Raw genomic sequence first — 15,000 nt, forward strand, 5'->3', positions numbered from 1 at the left:
CTTTTTTTTTTTTTTTAGAGAGGAGTAGAGAAACGTGACTTGACCCAAGTCACCAAGGGGACAGGGCTGGCCGAGATGAGGCTGGCTTAAGGTGTTTAGAGGCACAGATGGGTAACTAAAGCAAGGTCTAAGTTTTGAATAATGCTTGTGCTGAGCTAAGCCTAATTTGGCTGCCGCCACCACCACGTACACAACTGCTAGTGGGGTCAGCCTAGCAGGGCAGGGTCAATCTGTCATTGTGATTCCAGCTGAGGGAAATTAGATGACTAAATTCTCTGCTAAAACTCTAGAGACACAAACAGTTCGTGTCTTTCTTTAGTGAAAGGCTGTCAGAACGCAATGTTGAGGGGAGGGAGGGGTTTAGGCAGCCCTAATGAGACACGTGGGCGCTGTTGGGGTCTGAGGACCCATTCCTGAAGGGGGCTGGCGGAGGACTTACCGTGGTAATCTGCTTGGCTTCAAACCACTTGAGAATCCCGGGAAAGGTATAGGCGGTGGTGTAGGTGGTCCTCTCGATCCACAGTGTCTGGGAGCAGAAGGGAGCGGAACCACTGAGGCAACCAAACAGAATTGCAGCCCTCCCAACTCCCAGTGCCCTGCTCACAGATTGGGAGTGAATTTTCCATAAAATATTTAGATTGGAGAATGTGAGAGCTGGGAGGGACTCTAGAACATGGAAACCTAGAGTGCCACATCTGGGATGGCCCTTAGAATAGGGAACAGTCAGTGGGTTAAGGTCCAGAATATTAGCTTGTGAAATTCTCATAAGCGCTAAGTATGTATGAAGGAGCCCTGAAAAAAGAGAAACAAAGAATGCTCGTCTGTGGTGGTGGAGAAGAGAAATCCAGAATCGCCCCCTCTAAGCACCTTCTCTTTTGTTCTGCATCACAGGCTTGGGGAGAGAGTGGAGACACTGGAGCGTGGGGCAGGTCGGACCCTTCGGGGTCGCCACCTGTCTGTTAGGTGGGGAGAGAACATGGGACTCACCGCGAACTCGTTGTCGGGATCCTTTTCTCCTTTCCGAAAGGGTCGGGAATACTGGAACTGCTGCACCTCGTTGGCCCGATAGTAGCTGGAGAAGGAGGTCAGAGCGCCCAGTTACCCGTGTCCTGACCAGCCTCGGATAAGCCAGCCCCTCCGATCTAAATCTGAGGTCATCTACACGTGAATTAACTGGTGAGCTGGCCAGCCTGGCATGGGGAACGCCCACCCGTGCTAACTCATTGCACAGACATCGATGGCAGCCTGGCTTTGTTACTAGAAAAGTCCCAGGGAGGAGCCCGGGGCACGCAGACCAGTCACGCAGCTTGTCCAGAGACAGACGGACATTCCAACAGGCCTTTCTGACTGCCACATTCTAAATACAACAACAACAATGCGATCGGGGTAGTGTGAGCTTTGCCTCGGCCTCTTAATGTGTGCGAATGTCTGGTTGAACGGAACTCGAGAAACGTCCACTTTCTAACCTTGCTTTTAGGACCAGGAGGCTTGGTGGGAAGCGTTCTAGTCTTGCACGGGGGCGCAGAGGGCTCACTAGCAAGCTCCCCCTGGGGTCGCCACACTCAGCCCCTTTCAGCTCTAACCCTACAATGCCATGACTCTGGCCAAGGGGGAAAGTCCGCCTCGCTTGCCAATGACTTACTTCAAGATCTGTTCTGGTACAGGTTTGTCCTTGTAATTTGAAGGCAGGTTCATGACGGGCTTCACCGTGAAGCACTGCACATCTGAGGCTCTGGTTAAGGGAGCAATGGGGGAGCCTGGTCTTCCAGAAGCCACCCCCAGAGGTCTCCAAATGGCCATTCTGGGGCACTTCCCTTTCTCCCAAAGGTTCTAAAAGGTGCTCTCTTATTCAAGATTAGTTTACCTCATTCCCCAACCTAGCCCACGAGCTGGTGCTCAGCACTGTCCTTGATAGCTCTGGTGTGAAAGCCTCAAAGGAAGATGAGGCATCACTAAGGCAACAAAGCAAAGCCACGTGCCCCGTTATCCCAGCTCATTCTTTTGGCTAAGCCTGACCATTCACGCCAGGAAGTAGAGGGATGGCTATACCTCACCTCTTCTTGGAGACAGGAATACTCCTAAGACCTCAGGCAGGAGAAGCATCAAAGGAAGAGGATCTGCTACCAGACTCCAGACTGGATAATGATGCACCAATAGATCTCAGAGGACAGCCCCGACTCCTCCTTGACAAGCCTCTCATCACCTGATCTCCTCTTCCCCATCTTTCCAGGCTTCTTACACTTTACATCCTGCCCCACCACATATTCTTCAGTCCAGAGATGCTGATACTTCCCTGTTGTTCCTCAAACGAGATGCCCAATCTCCCGACTCTGGCCATTTTTGTGGGCCATCCCCCATGCATTGGACCTCCTCTCTTTGTCTCCCTTCCCCGTCTCCGCTAAAGTCTCTCCTCCTACAGAAAGCCTTTCTCAATCCTCCTTAATTCCTTAAGATCTTTCTGTTGATTATTTCCAAACTCTGTGGCTTGTTTGGCCATATTTATTTGCTTATTGTCTTCCCTATTAGACCGAGCTGCTTGTGAGAAGAGATTGTCTTCTATCTTTTTTGCACCCCCTGCATTTAGCACAGTGCCAGCACATAATAGGTGCTTAATACATGTTTATTGGCTGATTGGGTATTTGTCAATGCTGTGATGCTTTACATGCACTGTTTCCTTAAAGTCTTCTAATAGTCCCATGAGGTTAGAACCACAAATGTTTTGGGGCTTCTTTTATAGATGTGGAAAATGAGGCTAGAAGCAGTGGTATAAATTGCCTAGAATCACACAACTTGTAAGTGTCAAGACACTGGAGTTAAACATGAGTCTTGACTTCAAATCAAGTCCCCCATCAACTATAGCACACTGCCTCTTCTTTCTTTCCTTCCTTCTTTCCTTCCTTCTTTCCTTCCTTCCTTCCTTCCTTCCTTCCTTCCGCCTTAGAATCACTACTATATATTGGTTCCAGGCAACAAAACAATAAGGACTAGGCAATAGGGGTGAAGTGATTTGCCCAAGGTCACACAGCCAGAGAATGTCTGATGTCACATTTGAACCCAGGACCCTCTATCTTCAAGTCTAACTCTCAATTCACTGAGCCATCTTGCTGCCCCCATAAACCATACTCCCTTGAGTCTTAAGAAGGTTTATTCATTGAATACTTTTTTCCAGGACCCAAATCAAAGCCTATTCCTAGAAGCCTTTCCATGAAGGAAAGCATTTATTTAGTACTGAATATAGTCCAAATACTGGGGAGACAGATGGAAAAGTGAGGTGGTCCCCAATGCCAAGGAGTTTACTTTCTGATGGGAGGAGACAATACATATAGGAGATTTCAGCTGCAGGGTGGGTGGAAAGTCTTGGTGGTCCCTAGAGTCCAGCAGCAGAAGAGATGGCAAGGCAAAGGGTCCCATCTCCTGGCCTGGAAAGCAGGTGGTCACCACTCTCCAACCTGGGGTGGCTGAACCTTGGAACCTGTCCTAGGGGTTATGAGTGCTTCCCTTTGGGAAAGAAAATGTATTGGAAAATGTTAACACATAACTATGGGCTTATTCCAGCCTGGAAAAACATAAGACTCACTGAGACTGCCAGTGGGCTAGCCAAGAGTCATTACATAGGAAAGCAAAGGCGTTCATGCTTTGATGCAGCCTTCAGGACAGCTGCTTTTACTCTGAAGGGAGCGGGAAGGAAATACACAGGAAGTGAAGATGCCTTTGGTGCACCTCAGGGTGTGCTCTGAAGAATATTGGAAAAGGCCATACATGGAGCTGGCTTGGGACAAGCTACACTATAATGAACTGACAAGTGGGAACCATTACTAACTTTTTCAGTCTGTTGACTGATTTGGTTGAGTTCAAGCCCTGAGGACCATGACTCAATGTCTATTCATGCTTCTTGGTACTACAGAGACCCTCTAGAACAAATGGGAAGACACGAATGAGAGACTTCCAGACACTAATGGCTCTTTTAGCTTTCCATATGGATATTCCCTCCAATCATATAGATGGTGGTCCATCCAGTGAAACTCATGTCCATGTCCTCTGTCAAGTTTACCAAAAGGGTCCAACATGTTGGACATCTTCTTTGGGTTGTCCCACATTGTGGAATTCTCTCTATTGATCACCTTTTTAATGATGCACTTATATTCCATTATATTCCATGCCACGACTCGACTGGTGATGCTCCAATTCATGGGGACTTACTTTATTCCTCATCATTTACTACAACAAAATGCTTCTATAAATATTTTTGTAATAGGGGTCTTCTCCCTTTGTATATGTCTAGTGGTGGTCATGCTAAATGGTTTAGTGACCTTTAGGCTATTTCTCCTGAAATCACGAGGATGCTAATGGAACTCATGGGCTGTCCATTCACCGGCTAAAACTTGTTCTTGACCCATTACCAGCTCCTCTTCTTTTTCAATCATTCTTTTTCTGTCATGCCCACTCATATCAATGAAGAACATCCCTTTTACCAATCTCCTTTTTCAATCATACATTCTTTTTCTGTCCTACATTTTCATATTAGTGAAGGACATATATAATTAGTCTATCTCCTCTTTAAATCACATTCTTTTTTTTTGTCTCGCATATTGATATCAATGAAGGACATATATTGCCAGTTCATTTCCTCTTTCAGTCACACATGCTTTTTAAAAAAATCATACACTTATATTAATGAAGAACATAGGACTAAAAATTTTGAGCTGGGAGACCCTTAGAAATTACTTAAGCCAAAACACCCAGCTTAAATACGAGGAAACTGAGATTCCAAGAGATTAAATGATTTGGCCAACTTAGTGTGAAGATTAACTCTCCTCTTGCCTACTTTTAAATTTAATCACCAGAAGTCAATATATACACCCTACTTAATGCATAAGTGGGGGAGGTCTGCAACCCACCTGCTAAAGTGGGTGACAACTGAGAAACAACTGACTGCCCCCTGGGCAGTCCTAAGCAAAGTTATCAACTGCTATTGGTCCTCGTAAAGTAAGGGAAGGCACAGGAAGTGGCACAAAGAAGGGTCTTTAAAAGTGGAAAAAACTTCCTGTGACCACCTTCTTCATCCTGAATCTGGATCATGGAGGAGCTGGGACTCTGGCACTTGAACAGCATTTGGTAAGACAGCTCTTGGATTTTCTGCTTCTGGAGTCAAGCCAGGGTTTGAGCAATAGTCTAGTTCAGTGATTCTCAAAGTGGGCGCTACCACCCCCTAGTGGGTGCTGCAGCAATCCAGAGAGGCGGTGATGGCCACAAGTGCATTTATCTTTCCTATTAATTGCTATTAAAATTTATTTATAATTAAAATTAATTTCCAGGGGGCTAAGTAATATTTTTTCTGGAAAGGGGGTGGTAGGCCAAAAAAAATTTGGGAACTACTTGTCTAGCTCGTTAAGCTATATTTCTTACTCTGCCCTTTTTCTCATTTCTCTACTTTCACTCTTTCCCTCTTTTATAAATAAATTACCATAAAAATCATTTGGAATTGAGTAATTAATTCCTGGTGACAATACTGTTAATAATTTAGTCCAACCTTTTCATTTTAATCACCTTTACATTTGAGTGAAAAGGCTGACTTCTTTCCTGGCTTCTGGAGAGATTAATTGCCAGAGGAGGCCACATGTTTATTCACCACTGGGTCCTCCGGCTAAACGTCCCCTCTGGTTGAGAGTCCTTCAGTGGATGGTTAACCAGCCCTTCCTGGTTCAGACTGGGCTGGAGTAATTGCCTAGTATGATAGGTTAGATACTTTCTCTACCCTCTTCTCATTTCTCTACTTTACTCTTTCCCTCTATTTTGTAAATAAAGCTGCTAAAAAGTCATTTGACTATATATATCAATTTTGGCGACCACATTCTCTTATATTTAATCTAACATTAATTTTTAACCCTTACAGTAGTAAAAAGAAAGGGTTTGAACCCAGGACTTCTGACTCCACATCAAGAATTCTTTCTACTATATCACATCCTAAATATGAAAATAAGGAGCCAGATTATAAACTCCTGGAAGACAATCAAACTGCTTCCGATGACCTGCCCCTCCCTCTCAGGGACTGGTTTGGAAGGGTTGTGATGGTGGTGAGGAGGTAGTTGCTGTTATTATCCTTATTTTACAGTTGAGGAAATTGAGGTAGGCAGAGGTCAAGTGACTTCTCCAGGGTCTCAGGGCTAGAAAGTGTCAGAGGGCAGATTTGAACTCAGATCTTACTGACTCCAAGCCAAAATGCAATCGGTGAACAATATAAACATGTTCACCCAAGGCTATACTATTAGGACCACCTGAAATGACCTTCAAAGCATTCTTGGCAAAGAGAAAGAGGCCAGCTAAAAAGCTGAAATAAAGAAATCTCACCAAACGCTTTCTCAATCTTATGTGTTGGTCCATCATTACATGTCTCATCCTCATGAAGAGGGTCCTCAAAGGTCTGTCCTGGTCCTTCTCTTGATTTTCTCCATCCTCTCTAGCTCTCAGTAATTTCATTAGCACCAATAAACTGAATTATCATGTCTATTCAGGTGATTCTCCTATCTAACCACAACACATTCTGCATCTATCTTCTCTCTGCTCATAAAAGCTCTACTTTAGTTTAAAACTTCATCATCTCCATCCTACACAGATCCTTTTTTTTTTTTTGTTTCCTTCAAAATCCTTAATTTCTGTCTTAGAATTGACACTGGTTCCAAGGCAGAAGAGTGATAAGGGTTAGGCAGTGGGGGGCTGAGTGACTTGACCAGGGTCACACAGTTAGGAAGCTTCTAATGCTAAATTTGAACCCAGGGCCTCCTGACTTTAGGTCTAGCTTTCAATCCACTCTGCTATCTTAGCTGCCCTTCAATAGACTCCCAGTTGATCTCTAGTTTCCTGTCTCTCATTTTTCCAGTCATCTTCCTACAGCTGTCAAAATAAGCATACTAAAAACCATGTCTGACTGGGTCACACTTCTGCTCAGGCATCTTTAGTCGCTCCCTATTGCCTGTAGGGAAATAAGCAAACCAACTTCTCCTCCTGGCACTTAAAACCCTTCACAGTTTTGGCTCAGAAAAATTTAGAAACCATTAGAGATCAAATTTTCAGTTACTGTTCCTAGAAATTAGCCAACTATCTGGAGGATGAATAGGATTGAGATAAGGACTGGACTTAGGGATTTACCAGAATAGAGAGTGTTCAGGTGAGGGAATTCCCTCCATTCATGCAAATTGACACCTTCTCCGTACCTTAAAATCTTAGAGAGTTGCCTAAAGTATTGAGAGGTTAAGGGACTTGTCCAAGGTCATGCAGCCAGTATCTGCCAAGACAGGACTCAAACACAGGTCTTCCTAGTTTCAAGGCTAGTTCTCTATCCACTATGCCACATAACTTAGTCAAATCCAGGTATCCTGCTAGGTTAGCCTAGTGTTCTCCTCATTAGTTCTCTTCCTAGATTAGAGAACTTAAACTTGGAATTTCAAAGAATCATAGAACCTGAAAGGGGGCCTTGGAGACCAGCTGATGTAGCCTCGTATTTTCATGATGAGGAAATGGGGTCTCCTGGAGGTTCTAGGAGTGGGGCTGGCTCCATATAAGCAGGTGATGATTGACTGGGGCCCAGAAGGAGAGCTCCTGGCTCGTGTCTTGAGCCCTTTCCCTTAGCCCACGTGGGTTCTTACTCATCATCTCTCCCTACTCAAATCCCTTCTTTATTTTACCTTTATTTATCTGCATGTGTTGTCTTTTCTCCAGGGAATTTCTAGAGGCCAGGGAACGTCTTGTCTCTGGAACTCCCGTCTCTAGTACAATGTCCAGCATATAGTAGGAGCTTCATAAATATCTAACAAATAAAACTGAACTGAATTTGAAGGGGGGAGGTTTTATTACCCAAGGGAAACTGAGGCAGAGAGGCGAAGCAAATGCCTGATGGTCACAGGGAGTCTAACCAAGACACTACTTGGGGTTGCTCCTAGCCAAGTCGAGTGAGAACCACAGAAAAGGATACACTGTTTGGGAGATGATTTGATTTCCTCTCCAGGAGGCGTTGTACTGGTCATCTTCTCAGCATTGGGAAACTGAGTCAGCAGTTTCAGATTGAAGTCTTCTCTCCGCTCGTACTCCTTTCCTCGATAGATGAAGATTTTGTTCTGCGTGTTCAAGAAAGAGAGAGGGAGGCTTAGAATGAAACAGGGCAAAGGGGCCAAGATCTCAGTCAGCAATGAAGTAGCCAGGTAGCGCAGTGCATAGAGAGCTGGACCTCTAGCCAGGAGGGTCTGAGTTCAAATCCAGCTTCAGATACTTACTAGCAGGGTAAACCCTGGGGCAAGTCACTTAACCTCTTGATTGCCTCGACTTCCCCATCTTTAAATGGGAATAATAATACCTACCTGCCAGGGTTAGGGACAAAAAGAATAAACACGTTATTATTATTAAAGGAGGAATAATGTGAGCTAAGAGGTAAGAATGAGCACGGTCTAGCCCATCTGGAGAACAGGAACTATATGGGGAAATGGGGAGATGTTAGATTTCTCCTATGAATTAAGGCCAAGTCATTGGGATGAAGGCTAAAAAGCCAGGGAGAGCAGTTCAGGCTGCTGGTGGGGCTTGGGCAGAGGAATGATGTTCTAATACAATAGTCTAGAGAAATTAGGAAGTGAAAGCCTAGCGCTTACTTCTCTTCTACTTTATTTTATTTTTAAACCCTCACCTTCCATCTTGGAGCCAATACTCTGTATTGGCCCCAAGGCAGAAGAGTGGTAAGGGTAGGCAATAGGGGTCAAGTGACTTGCCCAGGGTCACACAGCTGGGAAGTGTCTGAGGCCGGATTTGAACCCAGGACCTCCCATCTCTAGGCCTGACTCTCAATCCACTGAGCTACCTCGCTGCCCCCTTCCCTCTTAATTTTAATTCTAAGAGAAGAGCAATGAAGCTTATACAATCAGGGTTAATGACTTGCCCAGGGTCCCACAGTTAGGAAATGTCTGAGGCCAAATTGTCATCCAGGTCCTCCTAGTTCCAGGCCTGGAGTTTATCCACTGAACTTCCTAGCTGCCTCATATATAGTTGTTTTTTTTTTTTTTGACCCTTTTTAGAATGGATGCTAAGTATTTGTTCTAAGTCAGAAGAGCAAATAAGAGGTAGGCAACTGGGATTAAGTGACTTGCCCAAGATCACACAGCTAGGAAATATCTGGGGCCAGATTTGAACCCAGGATCTCCCATCTCCCAGTCCAGCTCTGTAGCCACTGAGCTGCCTCCATCTACACTCTTCGAAGACTTCAGATTCCTTTTTCATTCAGAATTTAATTCGCTCTTAACCTTGGAGCCCATGCTGTAGGGAACAGGATAGTCTGAGTTATTACATCTCAGAGATGTTAAATAAACCCTTGCTCATGGTCAGAGAGAAGGGGCCCAGCTTGGCTCAATGAGGAGCCCCCCTGCCTCTGCTCCAGCACACTGATTTCTCATTAAGGGTGTGAAAAGCCCTGGGGAAGCCGGTGTGCTCTCCCCACTTTTCAGGGTAGATGGGGTCTTGTTAGGCAACCTGAGCCTCAGAGCGGAGGCCGAGCTGTTTTCAGTTCTAGCTAGCAACTGCAGCAATAAACAATGAACGGCTTCTTCCTTCTTTCTAGCCGGACACAGCAGTGGCCTGTTTTCTCCATCTCATTCCACCTGGGACAAACCATTTGCTAAAAAGTTCTGCCAGAATGATGTTGGTGGTGTCTTGGGATGGGAGTTGGGGGCTTGGGGGGGATGTGGAGGTCCTGGATAGTTCCGGAAATGTTTTCTTCCCTGCCACCCACATTGAGAAAGAACCAGGCCCAGATGCTAACCCAAGGCTGGGGGGGAGCGGCCCGGGGAAGACGAGAAAAGGCTCTTTTCTTTTTGAGTCCTGGCCCCCTCCAGCAGCCTCCGAGCCCACGGGGACCTCTTACCCGAAGAAATGACGGGAAGCCCTGTCCGTAGTAACCGACGGCAAAGTATTCCGGCTGGGGTCTCATCGCTTTGATGATGTTCTCGTAAAACGAGGCCCGTTTTTTCTGAAAAGAAAGAAGAAATGGAAGAAGTAGGATCTGGGGAGCTCGCAGATCACACAGAGAACTTTCAGGAACAAGGGGAGGCCGTGCCAAGAGCCAGGAAAACAACAGTGTAAATGGAAAGAACTGCCCTTTAGAAAGAACAATCTGAAGGCGCCGTTCCAAAGGGACAAGGAGCACCCTTGGCCCAAGAGAAGGCAGAAATCTCCCTCTACCTTCCTCCTCTGTACAAGTGTAGAGGGAAGCCAGGTGGCTCAGGGCCTGGAGATGGCATCATGATCCCCCTTTTACAGGGAAGGAAACAGTTTCAGAGAGATCAAGTTACCTACGGAAGACCACAGAACATATGAGTATTGGGGCTGCCCAATGGCACAAGGGATAAAGGGCCAGGTCTGGAGCTGGGAGGTCCTGGGTTTGAATCCGGCCTCAGACACTTCCCAGCTGTGTGACCCTGGGCAAGTCACTTAACCCTCATTGCCTACCCTTACCACTCTTCTGCCTTAGAACTAATACACAATATTGATTCTAAGACTGAAAGTAGTTTTAAAAAATAAAAACAATATAAATGAAAGTATAACAATAAACAAAATAAGACCCTCTGTGCTTAGAAGGACCAATTAAGGCCATAAGGAAGAGATGGGAAAATGGACTTCCTTTTCTTTTTTCTAGACCAGGGGTTCCCAAACTTTCTTGGCCTAACACCCCCTTGCCAGAAAAAATATGACTTAGCCCCCTGGAAATTAATTTAAAAAATTTTAATAGCAATGAATAGGAAAGATAAAAGCACCTGTGGCCATCACCGCCTCTCTGGATCACTGCAGCAGCCACCAGGGGGCGGTGGCGCCCACTTTGGGAATCACTGCTCTAGACTATGGGTGTGGATAGCACAAGAAATGTAGGGACTTGGTTTTGCTGTTCTGCTTTTTCTAAACGTACAAGTTTCTTGATACAATGACTGAGGGGTTAGGGAGGAATATAGTCAGAAATGAAGGTTATAAATAAAGTAATTAGAAATATTATCTCATTCATGTTGCACCCTGTGAGATCTATTTAATGGGCATCATTAACCCTCTCCCCATTTTACAGGGAAGGAAACTGAGTTTCAGAGAGATCAAATTACTTGCTTAAGACCACAAAGCTAATTAAGTATTAGGGCCACTAGGTTTGCATAGTGGATAGAGTGCCAAGTCTGAAGTTGGGAGGTCCTGGGTTCAAATCTGGCCTCAGATACTTCCTAGTTTTGTGACTCTAGAGAAGTCATTTAACTTGGTTTGCCTAATTTTTGCCCTTTTGCTTTAGAGCTGTTAATAATATAGAAAGTAAGAGTTTTAAAAAATCCTCACCTTCTGTCTTAGAATCAATATGGTGTATTGGTTCTGAGGCAGAAGAGTGATTAAGGACTAGGCAATGGGAATTGACTTGCCCAGGGTCATATAACTAGGAAGTATCTTGAGTGAGATTTGAACCCAGGACCTCCTGTCTCTAGGCCTGGCTTTCAATCCATCAAGCCATCTTGCTGCCTATGAAAACTGAGTTTAAAAAAATGCTCATATATGAGGTTGGATTTGAATCCAGGTCTTCTTGACTATAAATCCAGTGCCCTGATTCTGCTCTTTACTAAGGTTGAATGTTGAGGGAAAAAAAACTCAGACCAAACTCAAAACCAAAACCCTCTATGTACGCCAGTATGGGCTAGTCCTATTTCTTCCCTAATTTAATTTCACAAGGCAGGAGTTAGGGGGTTCAGCGGAGACAGCGTTAGTCTTGGATTCAGGATGATGTGAGCTTGCATCCTGCCTTTAGACACTTTCTAGCTACGTGGCTCTGGGAAAATGACAGTTTCTTTCAGACTCAGTTTCCCCATCTGCAAAATGAAGATAACAGTAAGAACTGCCTCACAGGACTAAAGTAAGATGCCACATTCAAAGCACTTTGCAAAGCCAGCACTTCTCATGTCCCCCAGGCTAGGTTTTGGGATATTTGGAGCAAAGGGGACCACTCTCAGGGTCTGAGGTTGGTTATTGCTCTCATTTTCCATCCATTATAACTTTTCTTCCATCAACAAAGAATAGGACGCTGCCTCTACTCAGCTGTTTCCCCAATTCTGAAGCTATTTCAATGAAAACAAAGCTTAGAAAGATCTTTGCTATGCTCGCTGCCCTCTAAAACCCTGCGGGATTCTGGGGGCCAAATGGATGTGCCTTGGGTGAGCCTCCAGAGCCGCGCCCAGACTGCCCACGGCACCCTCCCCCAGGACTCACCAGGAGGTTGCCAAGCCCCTCGTAGTCGAACACTTTGCTCTCGTAGTTCTCGGCCAACTCCTTGCTGAGCTTGATGGCTTTCTCCCACATCTTCCGGAAGGCGAAGGTCAGGATGGGGATGGAAAACAAGAGAATGATTGTATCAGCTGCGAAAACCATTCATGAGCGTCCAGGAGAAGCAGCAGGCCGGCAGCTGGGTTCAGTTACTGCCGACATTCCTGGCCGCCTGGATCTCTTGGATGGGCTTGACCCCTCGCTGACATTCTCGAGCCTCTGTGTCTCTTGGCTCTCTGGCCAAGGAGGTGTCCTCCTCTCGGTGCTGCCTGCCAGACTCTGAGGAACACCATGCCTCCCCCGAACAATGTCAGAAATCGTTTAGAGGCCAAGGTCTAAGAGACAGTAAGAGCTGGACAGCGGCCAAGACTGTTTGATGAGAAAGCCAGCTCGGGTTTGGTGAGCAAGAAAACACGGTGCAGCGAGAATCCTGAGTTCTAATTCCGATTGTCTGCAATGCCAAAGGTTACCTTACATCCTCTCTGTATGGATCTTGTATCGACCTATATTTTTATTTAACCCTCATCTTCCCCCTTAGAATCAATACTGTGTATTGGTTCCAAGGCAGAAGAGGGGTAAGGGCTAGGCCATGGGGGTTAAGTGACTTGTCCAGGGTCATACAGCTAGAAAGTGTCTGAGGGCAGATTTGAACCCAGGACCTCCCATTTCTAGGTTGGGCTCTCAATCCACTGAGCCACTGATCTTTTGACATGTCATTTTACCCAACAGAACATAAGCCCCTTAAGGGCAGGGACTAATTTTGCTTTTCTTTTCTATCAGTGCTAGTTAGCACAGAGCCTGACATATTACTGATTCTTGCTTGATGGATGGGAGGATAGCTACCTGACCCCTTCATTTCAGAGCAGAAGCTAGAGCCCAGAAGGGGGAGATGACTTGCCCAAGGGCACCACAGCTGGGATTTGAACTCAGACCATCTCCAAAGACAGTGCTTTTTGGCTTGTACCACACCATTGTCTTTAGAGAATTCATTAAACTTTCTATTTACTCCAGGGCTCTGGTCCCTTCTCTTACTGTCTAAAAATATTCCAGCTGAAACCCAAAGCATGAAACTTATGTGCTGCTATGTGGGATCCTCAAACTCTTCTTACTATATAGGCTGGAGAATCTCCATAGCAAAGGTTACCACTATAAACTGTCTCCAGCAGCAAAACTGCAAGATGTAGCAGAAATAACATTGGCTCTGGTGTCCAAGGACTTGGGTTCAAATCTTGCTTCTGATGTTTTCTACCTATGTGACCTTGGGCAAGTCATGGAAACTCTCTTGCTCTCAGTTTCCTAATCTGTAATGAATGAGAGGGTTGGACTAGATGACCCTTGAGGTTATATTTAGACCTATGATTGTCTTTGGGACCTTGAACAAATCACTTAACCTTTTGGGGCCTCTCTGAGCCTCAGGTTTTTCCTCTGGAAAATGGGTTTATTAATTTGATAACCCATCTCATATAGTTGTTGTTAGATTCAAATGAGATGATGCATTGAAATCCTTTGAAAAATCTTAGAGTACTGAGAAAATATCAGGCAATATCCTATTTCTAACTCCCTGAGAGACTGAGGAGAAGAAGTGCTGAGGCTGGACCAATGATTTCATTGTGGAAGGAACTCCTAGATAAGGACCACATACTACCAAAGCAGCTAGTCTCTTTCTCTGCAACAACACAGAAAACGGGGCGACTAACCTAAGGAACCCTGCTGCTACTGCATATTAATTTAGAAAACCACAAATTTGGGGCAGCTAGGTAGCTCAGTGGATTTAGAGATAGGAGGTCCTGGGTTCAAATCTGACCTCAGGCACTTTACTTCCTAGTTGTGTAACCCATGGAAAGTCACTTGGCCCCCATTGCCTACCCTTACCACTCTTCTGCCTTAGAACCATTACATAGTATTGATTCCAAGATGGAAGGTAAAGGTTTAAAAAAAAGAAAAAAGAAAAGAAAACCACACATTCACATTATCTTTGTTCTGTTGTACTATTTGTTAAATATTCTCAAGGACATTTTAATCTGGTTCAGGCAACACTCAGAACTTTAGCCCAAGGGTTCCAAGTTTGATACCTCTGGCCAAGAGCCCTGAGAAAAAAGGATGTTGTGACTTTATTTTTACATATATTATATATGACTATAATATAATATATATAATTATATTAAAATATACTTAAGCTGATAACATATTGGTAATAGATATTGATGGATAGTTGGTAATGCAAAGCTGTCAGGGGTTAAACTAATTTGTAGGTGGTGGATAGAAGGCTAGAAGCAGTTTGGATACAACCTGTACTTATTTGTTCTATGAGAAGAGGTAGGGAGAGGATAGAAACTAGGAGTTAGGAACAGGATAGGAAATCACTTAACTTTATATTAAAATATCTAAGCAACCCCTTTAAGCCCCCCAAATCTAGCTACTTTCTTTGCAGCTTCTTCTTGCCTGCCAAGGCAGACCTACACTTATCTACTCTCAACTATCTTAAATAATATTTCTCTATCTAACTAGACTGTTCTAATGAATAAATCTTCTTTAACCTCCTTAAAGTAAGTATCAGTTCTTTTCAACTCCAACTGCCATAAGTCTCTCTTGGCAGAGAGACTCAGACAGCGTGGACAGGACAGAGACTCCTCTGACAGCTCCTTCCCCTTTCAGGAGAAAAGCTCTTCCGAATCAGATGTTAAC

At 44.8% G+C, this 15,000-nt stretch overlaps 1 protein-coding gene across 1 annotated transcript in view; it reads right to left on the minus strand.

Annotated features, from left to right (window-relative positions):
* Positions 1-15,000, minus strand: part of DOCK5 (dedicator of cytokinesis 5) — a 159,235-nt gene that overhangs the window by 20,099 nt on the left and 124,136 nt on the right. The window contains exons 39-44 of the mRNA XM_044659253.1: positions 12,262-12,351; positions 9,899-10,003; positions 7,970-8,111; positions 1,643-1,724; positions 988-1,072; positions 440-526 (exon numbers count right to left, since the gene is read on the minus strand). Coding sequence (XP_044515188.1) covers positions 440-526; positions 988-1,072; positions 1,643-1,724; positions 7,970-8,111; positions 9,899-10,003; positions 12,262-12,351 — 591 coding nt within the window. The remainder of the gene's footprint in view (positions 1-439; positions 527-987; positions 1,073-1,642; positions 1,725-7,969; positions 8,112-9,898; positions 10,004-12,261; positions 12,352-15,000) is intronic.

The sequence above is a fragment of the Gracilinanus agilis genome, chromosome 2 (assembly GCF_016433145.1).
Source record: "Gracilinanus agilis isolate LMUSP501 chromosome 2, AgileGrace, whole genome shotgun sequence".
NCBI lineage: Eukaryota > Metazoa > Chordata > Mammalia > Didelphimorphia > Didelphidae > Gracilinanus > Gracilinanus agilis.